We start from the raw sequence: 15,787 nt of genomic DNA on the forward strand, positions 1-15,787 counted from the left end.
GGCTCAAGTGGCAGAGTGCTAGCCTTGAGCAGGAAGAAGCCAGGGACAGTGCTCAGGCCCGGAGTCCAAGCCCCAGGACTGGCCAAAAAAAAAAAAAAGAATGAGAACCTGGTCTTGGAGAGAAGTCCACGGCCACGGTGGCATTGGTGGAGGGTACAAGCAGCCTGGGTGGGATCAGGGCATCCCTGTCAGCAGGAGCCAGGAGACAAGAGTTCCCTTGAGAAGTCGAGAGGACTGCCATACTTAAGGCCTAGGATGCTGAAGGAAACATGAGGCATGTCTTGGGGTGGGGGGAGTGCTGGGACAGTGGCCCTGGGGGAATCTCCTGGCGGCTGGCCTCCGTGCTGATAGACTGGTTTCTCCGGCAGGGGGTGTAGATGATGCCTGGGCTGATGTGGAGGACGTCACTGAGGAGGATGGCACTCTCCGGTCAGTGCTGGGCTGCTGTGGGCAGGGATTGGGTTGGGGGTGGAGTGTGCCAATAGCCTAATGGATCCTGGTAGTTTGCCGTCATCAGGGTGCAGGCAAGTGGATTGGCTCTTCGTGCCTATCTCCCAAGTTTATGCTCAGGAAGTAGTGCCGCAGAAATCTGTCTAGCAGCCTCATCCCAACACTGACTGTTGAATACCTGGGCAGTCTGCAGGCAGAAGGAAGGCACATCAGGACCTCAGGGGGCCTCTGGATCCTACAGGCCCAAGATAGTGCCCCGATGTCTACATTCGCTTTAAAGTGTACATTGGATAGCTAGGATGCTAACTCCCAACCTAAGACTGAGGTATTGGGTGAAAGCCTAGGAGACTTAATCTCTCTCATCTGCATGATTGGTGTCACAGAAAGAGCTTGATGTAGCCAGGTGCCAGTGGCTTATGCCTGTAATCCTAGCTACTCAGGAGATTGAGATCTGAGGATTGTGATTCTAAGTCAACCTGGGCAGGAAAGACTGAGATTCTTATCCCCAGTAAACTACCAAAAATAAATCAGGAAGTGGTTCTATGGCTCAGTAGAGCACTAGCCTTGAGCAAAAGCAGCTCAGGTCAGCACCCAGGCCCTACATTCGAGGCCCAGGACAGGCACTAAAAAAAAAAAAAGAAAGAAAAAGCTTGATACAAAACAGTGTTATGAGCCCCTTTAACACTTTCTTCATCACATTTGTGCTGGAGATTGAACCCAGGGTCCTATACATGCTAAGCAAGCACTGTACCAATGATCCATAGCCCCACCCCAATTGTGTCAGCCCCTTTAAAGAAAGGAAATGGGCTGGTTTACAATTCTATACCCTTCCCATTTTTTTTTTTTCCTTTTTGCCAGTCCTGGGGACTGAACTCAGGGCTTGAGCACTGTCCCTGAGCTTCTTTTGCACAAGGCTACCACTTGAGCCACAGCACCACTTCCAGCTTTTTCTGTTTATGTGGTACTGCGTAATTGAACCCAGGGCTTCATGAATGTTAGGCAGGCATTCTATTGCTAAGCCACATTCCCAGCCCCCAAATGGTTTTCAAAACCAACACTAGGGTATTTTTCAAAGCTCCTTTGTGTGGTTGGTGTCACATGGAAGATCTTTTTTTTTTTTTTTTTTGGCCAGTCCTGGGCCTTGGACTCAGGGCCTGAGCACTGTCCCTGGCTTCTTCCCACTCAAGGCTAGCACTCTGCCACTTGAGCCACAGCGCCGCTTCTGGCTGTTTTTTCTGTATATGTGGTGCTGGGGAATCGAACCTAGGGCCTCGTGTATCCGAGGCAGGCACTCTTGCCACTAGGCTATATCCCCAGCCCACACATGGAAGATCTTTAACCTGAGTTGGGCATCTCTGGAATGCACCCTAGTAAGACCAGCTGCCCAAATCATGGCTCAGAGCATGATAGGATGTCTTACTGTGCTTGGGTTCTGCCACTTACTCTCAAAGCAGTGGTGCTGGCTTGCGCTTAAGAGTGGTTGGTTGGGGCTGGGAATGTGGCTTAGTGGTAAAGTGCTTGCCTAGCATGCACAAAGCCCTGGGTTCGATTCCTCTGCACCACATACACAGAAAAAGCCAGAGTGGTGCTGTGGCTCAAGAGGTAGAGTGCTGACAACAAATAAGTAATTATTAAAAAAGGGGGGTGGGTAGGCTGGGAATATGGCCTAGTGGCAAGAGTGCTTGCCTCGTATACATGAAGCCCTAGGTTCGATTCCTCAGCACCACATATATTAAAAATGGCCAGAAGTGGCGCTGTGGCTCAAGTGGCAGAGTGCTAGCCTTGAGCAGGAAGAAGCCAGGGAGAGTGCCCAGGCCCTGAGTCCAAACCCCAGGACTGGCAAAAAAAAAAAAGAATGTTTGGTTCTTCCCTCTCAGTCAGGTGACCACTGCCAGGTTATCTTCTGCAGCATATGCGGTTCTTCATGGAGACTGCTAGAAATGTCCAAGCATGGACATTTAAAGAAAAACACTTATCTGGGTGCTGGTGCCTCACACCTGAAATCCTGGCTTCTCAAGAGGCTGAGATCTGAGGATCATGGATCAAAATTAGCCCATGCAGAAAAGTCTTGATGAGACTCTTGAGCTCCAATTAACCACTTAAACACCGGATGTGGAACTGTGGCTCAAAGTGGTAGAGCACTAGCCTTGAGCAAAAGAGTTCAGGCACAGCACCTGAGTTCAAGCCACACAACTGCCCCAAAAGAAATCATTATGACAGCGTTTTCTTCCTACTGCTACCTATATCTATGTGGTGATCAATACCTATGTCTTCGTGGCTGATCAAAGGTAGCCTAGGGATTAGAACAATTTTATATCTTGACCCAGGTGCTGGTGGCTCATACCTGTAATCCTAGCTACTCAGGACACTGGGATTTGAGGACTGATACTTAGAGCCAGCCCTGGCAGGGAAAGCCTGTGAGACTTTCTATCTAATTAACCACCAGAAAACTGGAAGTGGCCCTGTTATTCAAAGTAGTAGTACAGCACCATCATTGAGCAAGAAGAGCTCAGTGACAGTGCCCAGGAACCAAATTCCAGGTTTGTCACCACCACCACCAAAAAATATTTTATTTTTCTCCTTGCCTCATAGGCCTACTAAGTAGAGGGAAATATAGAACTCTTAAAAAGTCTGTCGGGGGAGCTGGGTGTGTGGCTTAGCAGTAGAGTGCTTGCTTAGCATGCATGAAGCCCTGGGTTCAATTCCTCAGTACCATATAAACAGAAAAAGCCAGAAGTGGAGATGTGGCTCAAGTGGTAGAGTGCTAACCTTGAGCAAAAAGAACCTCAAGGACAGTGTCCAGGCCCTGAGTTCAAGCCCCAGGCAAGGACTAGCCAAAAAAAAAAAAAATTCTGTCCAAGAATTTCAATCTGTTATAAGTAATGCATGTGGCTAAAAATGGTCCTAAGGGGATGGGAGGGGGTGCCACAGAGTGGAGAGTAGCTTTAATGAGAGCTCAGAGACTCTATCAGCCACCAGCTAATGCTTTTTAGAACTGAGATTATCTTGAGTCTTCTGGCTTAATGTCAAGTCATGCCAGAAATCCCTCACCCGTTCCTACTGGAAATTGTGCTCTTCTTTGAAGTGTCCCAGAGATAGGGCTAATCTCTTAGAAAGTCACCTTCCCTCCCCACTACCTCACTCCCTATGCTCCTGGAGAAGAGTAATAAAAAGTTCTTGACAATGACTGCTGTCCTTTTCTGAAGGTGCTTCCCACCGCAGACTCCACATGCGGTTTAACTTTTCCCTCCGGCTCTGTGTTTCAGAAGTGGTGATGTGCACCTTTTTGATAAAGTCAGAGGCTATGATATTAGGCTGCTTCGGTATTTGTCAGTCAAGTACATCTGTGACCTGATGGTGGAGAACAAGAAGGTGAAGTTTGGTATGAAGTAAGTACAGGGTACCCACCCTGGAATGGGTTGGAGGTGGGGGGGAGTGCGTAGGGTTTTAGGGAACATAGCAGGGTTGTAGGGAACATACAGCTGTGTACTGGGCTTGTTCAAGGCCTGTCAGTGTGTCCTCTGCTGTGTCTTCAGATAGTCCTGAAGGGACTGAAGCACAAAGAGGCTATATAACTAACTCTAGGCTGCACAGTAGCAGCAGTGGATGTCAGGAGACTATAGCCAGTACCCTGCTGCCTCCCTTTAAACACTTTTACCCCCCTTTCCCATCTCAAAATTCTATGCCATTCCTAACACATGAGAATTTCTTCTAAGACAGAACCAACAACAGTGTTCCTGGTTTTGGTTCAGTGACTACTGTTACATAAAAATAACACATAAGGACTAGATAAATCTGTATATACTAATAAAAAGCTTAAAAACTGGAATCTGGGTTAGGGTAACAAACTTGTAGGGACTTTCTCTTTTGAGTAATATTTAATTTTCTTGAAAGATTGCCTTAGACTCAAGGGTGGTTGGGGGAGGGAGGAAATGAGAGAAAAAGAGGGGACAGATGATAGTGAGAAAAGGAAAGAAATGTACATACCACCCAACCCAAAAGAAATTGTTTTATTGTTAATGTTCAGAGAGTTGATAAGCTTTGTAGAGTAGAATGACGATGTCCATCGTTGGGAAGGTACACATACTGTGAAATGTATGTAGTTAGTCTCAGTAAAGGGGGGAGAAGGTTGCCTTAGAAAGTAGGACATAATGAGGCTAAAGTCAGAGCTCAGCCTGCTGTAGATATCTTTCCTGTGCCCTTCCTCCTTTTGTCAGGGTGGTCCCCAGTGCCTCTCAGGGGCTGTTTGTCTGCTCTGTGTAGAAATGGCCTCTGTGGCTCTCAGAGAATCACAGTAGAGCAGAGTTCCCCCAGAGGCCCCCATTTAAGTCATCTCATTAATTGGATCCTCCTCACTCCCCTTCCCAGGGTCAGAGTGACGGCACCGCATGTGTTTGTGGGTGCATATTGACAGTGGTCCTCCAATTTCAAGTTCCAGTTGAGTCTTGCTGTAGTGAAAAAGACCTGTGTCATTTGAGATGTTGGAGTAGGAGAAAGAGAAGTTAGAATTCTCCATTGTCCAAAAATAAGCACTGTTAAGGGAAGTTATTCTTATGTCTGAGCGATAGTTTTGTTTTTGTTTTTAGCAGAATGCATCATTTAAACATTCATTTGGGGAAGTGTGTGCGTGTGTGTGTGTGTGTGTGTGTGTGTGTGTGTGTGTGTTGAGATGCTCTAGCACCTTGTGTTCCTGTCTTAACAGTGTAACCTCCTCTGAGAAGGTGGACAAAGCCCAGCGCTATGCCGACTTCACTCTCCTCTCCATCCCGTATCCAGGTAGGAAGGCATTTTCTAGTCAAGTGACAGGCTCCTTAGCCTGGGAGACCTAGGGTCTAGGAGCAAGCCTATGCTCTAGTTAGCATGGACACTGGGGCTCCGGTTACTAGGTGCTCACTCTATAGGTGGAATGGCGTCTTGGAAGGGCCTTTCAACTTGAGGTTCCAAGGACTGAGAACTCTCACTGACACTCAGCCACAACCTTGAGCAAATTTTACCTCTCCAAGCCTCAAGTTTCCTCAGGAACAGTCGGAACTTGGAAAGCCTTAGCTCAGGGTTTTGTTGTGAAGATGAAATCGTGTTCATGCTGCTCTGGTCCATGTGTTGTGAGCCTTCGTGTGTGTCTTGCACTGATGAAGGATTTTGTGGACATTGATCCCAGAAGCTGTTCTGGGAGTGAAAGAAAATGTAATTTATGTCCCCAGCGACTGTACAGTGTTGCAGAGTGCTCTGATGGCCACTTAGCAGTGGATCGGCATACCCAAGTGCATGGGGCCTATGGCCAGACTCCTTTCTTGGAGCTGTGGTAGTCCTGCACAGTGCTCCAGCCCTCAGTCACCCCTGCCTGCTTGGCAGTGCCAGGCTTTGCTGGCCACAGCAGGAGGTGTACTTAACCTCTCCTGTTTCTCAGCACCAGCATCTGCCTTCAGTCTTGGCTTAGACATCATCTCCTCAGTGTTAGAGCCACAAAGCCCAACAGCAAGGGCAGGCTGGTGATAGCCTCATTGAGAACTCCAAGTCTTCCAGCACCTTGTAGGACAGAGTGTCCTTATCAGACAAGCTGATGGTATTCAGACCCACCTCCTGTGTGAACTGGCACCCTTACAGTGGCCTCCATCTTAGTCTTTTGTCCCCCTCCTCCGCCAGCTCAGTGTTTGATGTCCTATAGAGCTGGACTTAAAGTCATGTGTCCTTGAAAATTCCCTCAGCCCTTTTGAGCATCATTTCATCCATTATAACCTAAGGATAGTGACACTTAGGTAGGCAGACACTATACCAGCATGCCAAGATTTAACTTTAACAAGAGCTCTGTAAATAATGGCCTATTAAGGAATTGATGGATGAAAGATTCTCTTGCCTAAGAATATCCTGGGATAGCTGGGCAGTTGAGCTTCAGACCTAGCATCTGACTCCTTTGAGAGACCAGAACAGGAGAGGGCAGGTGGAGCACAGACTCAACTGAAGTGTGCTGCCAAAGGAGCCAGTATTTGCTGTCTTTGCCTATATTTCAGTCCAAGTAGGAGTGATTAGAATAGTTTTACTGTAAGTACCACTGCTATATTGGAATACTAACTCAATGTCCTTGATGCTGCAGTTTAACAAGTTGTTACCAGATTCCCCCTATGGTAACACTTTGACCATATTATTGTCCTAATAGTCCATCAATTAGGCTGTAATCCTGCTGATTTAGGATCGAAGATGTTTGTGGTGATGTGTCTAACAGCAAACCAGGGATGTGTTTTCACTAGACAGAATGAGGACTAAGTAAACAATGGTACTTTCTCCGTAGAATGAATATGATGTAATTGTAAAACAGTGCTCAAGATGATGAGCAGGATGTAAGATTTCTTTTTAGTACATTCCCATTACATGAAGGAAAAGGTAGCTACAAAATTTAGCAGAAAAGATGCCAAAATGTTATGATCTGTCTGATCTGTCCCATTCTCCGCCCCGACCCCCCCCCCCCCCAAGTCATGGAGCTTAAACTCCGGATCTGGGCACTGCCCCCTGAGCTCTTCAGCTCAAGGTTAGTGCTCTAGCACTTGAGCCACAGCGCCACTTCTAGTTTTCTGGTGGTTAATTGAAGATAAGAGTCTCATAGATTTTCCTGCCCCGGCTGGCTTTGAACCACGATCCTCAGATCTCAGCCTTCTGAGTAGCTAGGATTACAGGTGTGAGCCACCAGTGCCTGGCCATCCCTAATTTTTTTTTTTTTTTTTTTGCCAGTCTGGGGCCTTGGACTCAGGGCCTGAGCACTGTCCCTGGCTTCTTCCCGCTCAAGGCTAGCACTCTGCCACCTGAGCCACAGCGCCCCTTCTGGCCGTTTTCCACATATGTGGTGCTGGGGAATCGAACCGAGAGCTTCATGTGTAGGAGGCAAGCACTCTTGCCACTAGGCCATATTTCCAGCCCCTAATTTTTTAATGTATTTCATCTGATGGTTGTATGTGTTGGGGAGTGTCCAAAAGTTGTAAAAGCAAAACTGGAAGTAGAAAGAGCCATCATATAAGGAAGACAGGGAGACACATTTTTGTGTGGTTGTGCTAGGATTTGAACTCAAGGCCTTACACTAGGTAGGCGGACACTATACCACAGGAGCCATCCTCCACTTCTGCAGAAGCATCTTTTACTTGACTTTTTGCTTTTTACTTTTTTACTTGACTTCTACTTTTTCATGCCCATATTACTTTATAAAAAGGAAAAGCAAATTACCATTATCCCAATGAAGTCATGGAATGGCTTTGATGTCATATAAGGACATGAGTTGAGCCCTGTAAGTACCTTGAAGCCCAGACAGGAACTGTGACGCTATCAGTTCTAGCCCTAAGTAGGGCTTTGATGAAATGAGAAGTGTTCCCTAGTACTTCCTGCAGGCACCAAAATAGATGGGGCCAAACCCTGCCCCACAGTCGGGTTTCCTTCTGAATGAGCTGCTGCCATCACCTCCTTTTCTCCCCTCTCTGGTCTGCTGATGGGTTCTGAAGCCTGTTCTAGTAGTAGCATCGAGCACTGTTGTGGGTACTGGGTCTCTTTGCAGAAAGTGATCAGTTTCTGTGCCATGAGTGTGTCAGAACTCAGCCTGCAGAATTAACCAGCAGCCAGGGTTCAGAGAAGCAGCCTTTCACTGGGCCCTACGATTTCATTGATAGTTCCTCTCAACCTGGGCTCAGATGCTCAAGAGCTCAGTCTGGTATTTATAATTTTTCTTTCTCCTGGTGAAGCACCCTAGAAATAGGCTAAAGTGTTGTGTGACTGAAGATGTGTTTCCTGACTTGTCATTCAGTAGCAAGGCTGGCAGGTAGAGCGCAGGGAATGCAAGACTGCAGGGCCCATAGAGGGGGGATGTCTCCTCTCCACAGGGACCTTCCCTGAGGCAGGGGACTTCATTCACTGCTCAAACACACGCTTGGCCTGTAATCCCTTCTATAGAATTGAGACAGTGGTTTTCTTGCCTTCTGGGACCTCACTAGACCTTTGGCCAAAGCCCTGTGCTCTCAAGTCTGGATGGGCCCTTGTTGAGGAATTGAGAACAACTGTAAGGAAGCTGCCCCCCAGGTGCCCTCCCCTGCCCTGTGGCTTGACACTGAAGGAGCTGCTGACAACCCCACCACCACCACCCCCCGTCCCTGGGTTGTTCCTTATGCTGTGGTCACTACACAAAGACCGGTCATGGTCCTGGGGTGAAAGGCTTATCTCTGTCAACAAAACAGTTGATGGAGCCATGGAACTCGTGTTGCGGTGGTGGTCTGGTGATTGCAGTGTGCTGCCATTTGAGTGCTCCCTGTTAAATGTGTATTACTCTATTTTAGCCTTAAGCAACCATCCCGCAAGTAAGAAAGACCAGGCTTAGTGATGATGCAGCTTGTTCTCTGTCACAGGGCAAGGAGAAGGCCGAGATGTAAAGCTTGGAAGGGCTTCTCGAGCCCTCTTCCCTCCGCCCTCCCTCCCTCTGTTCCCTAGGACTCAGCCTGCTTGAGTTTCTCAGGAATTTTTAGTGAATGATGTGGGAAATACCTTTTGCCTGCTCACCTGGTGGAGGCAGTACCTCATGAGCACGTGTTGGATTGTAGGTATTGTCTACCACCTCTCCAGTAAGTTAGGAGTTCAGTCCTTGCTGAAACTATGAGGTTAGCATTACTGCGCTCCTGTTAATGTGAAGACCAATCCTCTGTAACTCGTGGTTGCTGAAAGTGTTGAGAGTACCACTGTGAGCCATGCTTTTTTTTTTTTTTTTTGGCCAGTCCTGGGCCTTGGACTCAGGGCCTGAGCACTGTCCCTGGCTTCTTCCCGCTCAAGGCTAGCAGCACTCTGCCACTTGAGCCACAGCGCCGCTTCTGGCCGTTTTCTGTATATGTGGTGCTGGGGAATCGAACCTAGGGCCTCGTGTATCCGAGTCAGGCACTCTTGCCACTAGGCTATATCCCCAGCCCCTGAGCCATGCTTTTGCACACTGAGGCTGACACTCAAGCTATTGGAACTAAGAACCCCTGCGAGTGGTGGGAAGTGACCAGAGCCCAGGGAGCGCAGATGGAACAGTGGGGCCAGGTGATAACTTGGGGCAAGTATGTAGCTTGGGATCCAGAGGTTACCAAGGACTTGCTCTTTGCTTCTTTCTGCCATTGCTCCTGCTAGGTGGCCTTAACCTTGTCTGGGGCAGCAGTGTGATTGTGTATATAAGCTGCTGGCCCCTTAGTCCTTCAGGACCAGGGCTGTGGACTGGCCAGGGGTGAGTCTTAGCCTTTGCAGTAGGACATAGGGTATCCTAACTCTGCCTTCTTTTCCAGGCTGTGAATTTTTCAAAGAATATAAAGACCGGGATTACATGGCGGAAGGGCTCATATTTAACTGGAAGCAGGTATGAGCAGCAATATTTAACCTGTGTTTCTTTGTGAAAGGAGACTAAGGAAGACAACTAGCTACATCTCTTTGAGGGAAAATAACTACCATTTTCCTTTATTTCCTTGCCTAAAGTAGTCTCATGATTTCTTTTTCTTCTTGTCTATACCGTTAGATTCTTAAAATACATGCTTTGGGCTGGGCATCAGTGGCTTACACCTGTAATCAGTTATTCAGGAGGCCAAGATCTGAGGATTGCCGCGATCTAGAGCCAGCCCAGGCAGGAAAGTCTGTGAGATTTTTACATTCAGTTAACCAACAAAAAGCCAGAAGTGGATCTGTGGCTCAAGTAGTAGGGCACTCATCTTGAGCAAAAAAGCTCCAGGATGGCACCCAGGCCCTGAGTTCAAGCCCTAGGACCAGCACAAAACAAAAACCAAAAAATACATGCTTTGTTCTTCCTGTCCCCTTTTTAGTTTGTGTGTGCTCGTGTTTTAGCTTTGTTTGTTTGAGACAGGGTCTCCCTCTAGCTCAGGCTGGCCTGGAATTCATGGTCCTCCAGTTTCTGTCTCCTGACTGCTGAAATTACAGGTGTGTCACCACACCCTGTTCCTCTTCCTTTTTAATGTCTGCCGTTGTGTAAGATAATTTTTCAGGGTCAAGGTAGGAAAAGTTCTTCCTCTTCTTCAGCTCACTTCCTGCATAGAGTGAGATCAGCATTGTGTTTGTTCTCTAATCAACAAAGCAGGTACAGGGAGCCTGCTGAAGGCTGGGTGCAGATGGATCTTGCTTATTACAGCAGCAAACACTACTCACTCGCAGTGGTCTGGTTACTTTGATTTTCAAGCTCTCAGCCCCAGAATAGCCCAAGCAGCTAGGCTGGAGAAGGCAAGCACTGTGGAAAGAGAACCTGCCTGTGGTAGCCACAGCTTCCGAGCTGTGACCTGTCACTAGAGCTTCTGCTAGTGGTCAGTCTACATCTCACAGTATCCTTCTGTTCCCAGGACTACGTCGATGCCCCATTGAGTATTCCCGACTTCCTGACTCACTCTCTGAACATTGATTGGAGCCAGTATCAGGTGAGGGCCTGATCAAGCAGGCCAGGAGGGTGGTGGGACACCAGGGGACTCTGGATCATGAGACTTTGATGCAGGCTTGGTACTGTGATCTCTCTCTTCCCCCCCTCCTTCTCCCTCTTTTTTCCCTCTCTTCCCCTCCCCTCCTTCCTCTTCTCTATCTTTCTTACTTCTTGCCTTTTGGCCCAGAACGTCAGCTTTTTGAATGTGATTCATTCAAGGATTTTCTTCCACCAGGGGGTTCTCTTTGCAGGGGATCGCATGAAGCCTACTTCATGACTTATTTCATTTTTCCTTTCAAGTTTGTGTCCTGCCCAAGAAAGTGCAGAGCTGTCTGACCTCATTTGATTATAGAAACTTTAAAATTATAATTCCATTGTGTTTTCTCCTGTCACTGTCTACCACGGGAGGGCCCTGTTGTACTGAATACATCCGTATATTTGTCCTACAGGCTTCCAGTGGTCTCTCTTGCCACTTATTCAAACAAGACAAGTAGCCTTATTCCTACCCCCTTCCTCACTTCCTGTTCTCTTTGCTTGGCTGCCAACTCTCAGCTTCCTCAGTTTCTGAATCTACACCCCCCCACACACACACATCTATTATGGAATTTTCCACTGATTCTGTGACCTCCAAGAGGATTGGGGGACCCATGGTTTATGTATGCATCTCCAGCACAGAAACAGGAATAGAGCCTAGAGCTTGAATAGCCAAGATTTTCCTCTGTCTCATCTGAACAACTCCCACACAACCTTGAGGTTTCCTTTGCTCAGAGAGGCAAGGCAAACCTACATTTGACAGCTTCTCCCTCTTCCCCCCAAGGGGGGAAGATATACTTATTATTATGATTATTATTATTTGCCAGTCCTGGGGCTTGAACTCAGGGACTGGTCACTGTCCCTGAACTTCTTTTGCTAAAGGCTAGTACTCTACCACTTGAGCCACAGTGCCACTTCTGGCTTTTTCTGTGTATGTGATACTGAGGAATGGAACCCAGGGCTTAATGCATGCTAGGCAAGCACTCTACCACTAAGCCACCTTCCCAGCCCCAACTTATTTATCTTATCTCTGTGTATTCAACCCTAATCACAGGATGGGTGCTCTGCAGCTATTGAGTAAGTGCAGAAGAGTAATGTCAGGCCCCCCCTGCAATGGTATTCTGAAAGAAGTACTAAGGGGAGAGCAGACCAGTGGTGTATTTGGGTTGGGTCTGGAGGCGTGGTGCAGAAACATACCTGTCCACTGGTCTCACATCCCAGGCTGTGCCTAGACAAAAAATCTCCAGAGGAACCTACAGGCCATGTCTTAGTCTGTTGTGTGTAGAGGTCTCAGCTAGACCCTGCCCTAAGCTACCCTCTGGTCCCTAAAACACCATTGTTTTTTCATTATGCAAGTACAATCTGAGGAACTACTTACCAAATAAGGTCTAACTATGAGCCCCAACATGGTCAGTTCTTGAGAGGCTCTGTGGCTTTGGGCAGAGGACCTCACTTCTCTCCTAAAAGTGGGGTTGGCAGCTCCTATTCTAGGCCCTAACAGGATCCCTAGGTACAGGTGTTCTCTGAATAAAAGTGCCAGGCAGGGTTTCATGAGGTATGGGCCACTGGCTAGAGTTTATTATGTCTTAGAATAATAATAAACACTGATAAAATTGCAGTCACTTTGGAGGTAGGCTTCCTCCCCTAAGGCCACCTCTTCAGTTTTGCCCAGCTGACTGGTCATCTTGAGCCAGGTACAGGCTCTGCCCTCCCCTGCCACACAGTATTGGGGTTTCAAGACCTCAGTCTTCATCTTCCTGGGTATTTTGTCTATTGTCCACTGCAGGTACCTCCTCTCAAGACATCTATACTTGGGAGTTTTGAGTCAGGTCTCTATGATCCACGCAAGTGTCAGTTATGTCAGTTATGCAGCCTGCTGTCCAAAATGATGTCAGGGTGGGCCACCGTTTATCCAGGTGCTCAGACCTGATGCTCTCTCTCCATCACCAAGCCCCAATAGTTCTCTGAATCTCTGCCCCTGGGAAACTCTCCAGTCTTTACCTCCATCCATCTCTGTGTACTGGCTTGTCCAGGCCATCACTTCAGTGCACCTCCCATGTGGACATGAGCCACATTGAGGAGTAAATGAAAATTGTGAACATAATGTGCTAATAGGAGAGCCTTGCAAATAACACTCAGAGGACAAAGCAGGCCACCTCTGTCACCCTGCCTTAAAACCCACAGTGGAGCTGGGCACTGGTGCCTCACGCCTGCAATTGTAGCTACTTAGGAGGCTGAGATCTGATGATTGAGGTTTGAATCCAGATTGGACAGAAAAATCTGAGAGATTCACTTCCAATAAACTAAACAAAAAGTGGAGTTGTGGCTTGTGGTTGAGTGCCAGCTTTGAGCGGAAAAAGCCAAAAGCAGAGCACCAGGCCCCAAGTTCAGGCTCTAGTATACACATACTCCTAACGTTCATTCGTATTCTCTCTCTCTCTCTCTCTCTCTCTCTCTCTCTCTCTCCCCCCCTCCCTCTCTCCCTCTCTCTCCCCTCTCCCTCCCCCTCTCTCCCTCTCTCCCTCCCTCTCCCTCTCTCCCTCCCTCTCTCCCTCTCCATATATATATATGGATATATATATCCTCCATGATCCCCAGCATATATTCCAAAAAGTACCTGGTAGACTTGCCAGCTCCATGCAGTTTTTTTGTTTTTGTTTTTGTTTTTGGCCAGTCCTGGGCCTTGGACTCAGGGCCTGAGCATTGTCCCTGGCTTCTTCCCGCTCAAGGCTAGCACTCTGCCACCTGAGCCACAGCGCCCCTTCTGGCCATTTTCCATATATGTGGTGCTGGGAATTGAACCGAGAGCTTCATGTGTAGGAGGCAAGCGCTCTTGCCACTAGGCCATATTCCCAGCCCAACTCCATGCAGTTTTGACTGTCCTGTTTGGACATCCTGGTCCTTTGCCAGATACACTGAAAGGCCTCTTTCCAACTCTTTGGAGAAAAAGTGCATTCCCCAAATTGGCACATGCTATTTTCTCCACCATAAGCATGTGTCTCCATCTACTTATATGCCCATCCACCAGTACTAAAGATCCCTTTCTGATGGTCCCCACTAATCAAGCTAGGCTCCCCAATTAATCACAGCAGCATTGGGTCACTTTGTCTTTTACTGCTATGACCCTGTAAAACGGCTAGAGTCTTCCTATTCACCATCTTGTCCCTAGCACCAGGCCCCCAAGAGCACACAGTGTGCTGCCCCTGAAAGGGGTTGGATAGATAGATGGCTGAATGGTGATGGGAATGTGTGCCTTGCCAGAACAGCCCCCTAGCCTTCCCCAGGGAGAGGCACCAACTTGTCACATGCGCATCATATAGAAAACAATCCGGGCCCCTGAAACGAAGGTAGGCGTTTGCTAGGCAGGAGAACAAGTGCCACAAGGGTAGAACGGAACCTAAGTATAATGTTTGTCCTGCTCTGCTTCCAGAGGCTTCATGAACATGGAGGATGAGTGGCAGGAAGTTTGAGCTCTCCCCAGGCCTTCCTGAGAAGTCCCTCAAACTTGTTTTTCACTCTGTGTTGTAGCAAAAGTCCCTACAGTGTAGCATATGACTAAAGATGTGGACTTATTTTCATTCCTCAGCTTGGCAGTGTGACCTTGGGCTGTCTCTCCATCACCCTCCCTGTCCTGTGGCTCCTGTCCCCAGCCCTAGGAATGTGCTTTCTCTCTCTGATTATAGGCACCTCCTTCAGAGCTGCCCGGCTTGCTGGCATTCCATAAATCCAACCTTGATCCCTGCCCCTCCCTGGCTGCTATGCTTCTCCTCAGCCTGCCCACCCTTCACTGGACTTCTGCTGGGAGGCTTCTGCCCCCACCCCTTCCGCTTCTCCCTATTCCTTGAATCCCTGCTTTGATGATAGATGTCTCTTGGCAGTGGTGTGCCTCCCATATCAAGCTCCACGCATTCAGAGACCCTTCAGCAGCTCTCTGGAGCTACTGAAAAGTGGGTCACAACTCTCTGGGGGTGCAGGAGGGTCAGGTAAATGAGCCTGCTTGAATTCCTGGGAAAACCATTGCAATTACAGGTACTGCCTTCCCCTCCCCTCCGGGAAGTGCTCTCTTACTGGCATGCCCAGCCCTCTGCACACAGCCCAGAAAGCTGATAGGCAGTTGTGTCTATAGAGAGCAGAGGCTGTCCCCAGCCAGGGAAAAGGGCTCTGCAGAACTGGGTCAGGCCCCTCCGTGGAATCCCAGATTCAGAGTAGGTTGCTTCACAGGGCTTGGTCTAGACCTCTCACTTGGGCTTAGAACAGGTTTTTCTTATTTCCTATTTCCCACCTCATGTAAGTCTCTTGTCTAAAAGATTTTTATCTGCCAAATAGACTGCATTTAATATTCATAAAAAATATATAATCTGGCATTGTGGTGCATGTCTATAACCTCAGCACTGATGAGGCTGAGGCAAGGGAATTACAAGTTTGAGGTCAGCCTGGGTTACATGGCAAGACCCTGCCCCCCCACCCCCCCAAAAAAGGAAAGAAGAAAGGTAGTGATGAGCAATGAAAAGTACCTCATACCTTTGCTCAAGAAGCTGAGGTCTGACTGTCCATTCAAAGCCAGCCCAGGAAGGAAAGTCCTTGAGACTCTTATCAAAAAAGCTAGATTAGGGCTGAGAATGTGAGAGTGCTTGCCTAGCGTACATGAAGCCCTGGGTTCGAGTCCTCTGCACCACATACACAGAAAAGGCTGGAAGTGGCTCAAGTGGTAGAGTGCTAGCCTTGAGCAAAAAGAAGCCAGGGACAGTGCTCAGGCCCTGAGTTCAAGCCCCAGGACTGGCCCAAATAAGGAAATAGATTAGCGAAGCATGGCTCAAGTGGTAGAGCACCAGATAGGAGCAAAAAAGCCAAATGAGAGCACAAGGCCTTGAATTCAAACTTTGTTATTGATAA

At 48.1% G+C, this 15,787-nt stretch overlaps 1 protein-coding gene across 4 annotated transcripts in view; it reads left to right on the forward strand.

Moving 5' to 3' along the window:
• Mtmr14 (myotubularin related protein 14) overlaps positions 1-15,787 on the forward strand; it is a 43,512-nt gene that overhangs the window by 13,448 nt on the left and 14,277 nt on the right. For all 4 annotated transcript variants that reach the window (XM_048356244.1, XM_048356245.1, XM_048356247.1 and 1 more), the window contains exons 5-9: positions 369-429; positions 3,717-3,839; positions 5,153-5,226; positions 9,732-9,802; positions 10,788-10,862. In XM_048356244.1, the coding sequence (XP_048212201.1) occupies positions 369-429; positions 3,717-3,839; positions 5,153-5,226; positions 9,732-9,802; positions 10,788-10,862 (404 nt within the window). The remainder of the gene's footprint in view (positions 1-368; positions 430-3,716; positions 3,840-5,152; positions 5,227-9,731; positions 9,803-10,787; positions 10,863-15,787) is intronic.

This window comes from Perognathus longimembris, chromosome 10 (assembly GCF_023159225.1).
Source record: "Perognathus longimembris pacificus isolate PPM17 chromosome 10, ASM2315922v1, whole genome shotgun sequence".
NCBI lineage: Eukaryota > Metazoa > Chordata > Mammalia > Rodentia > Heteromyidae > Perognathus > Perognathus longimembris.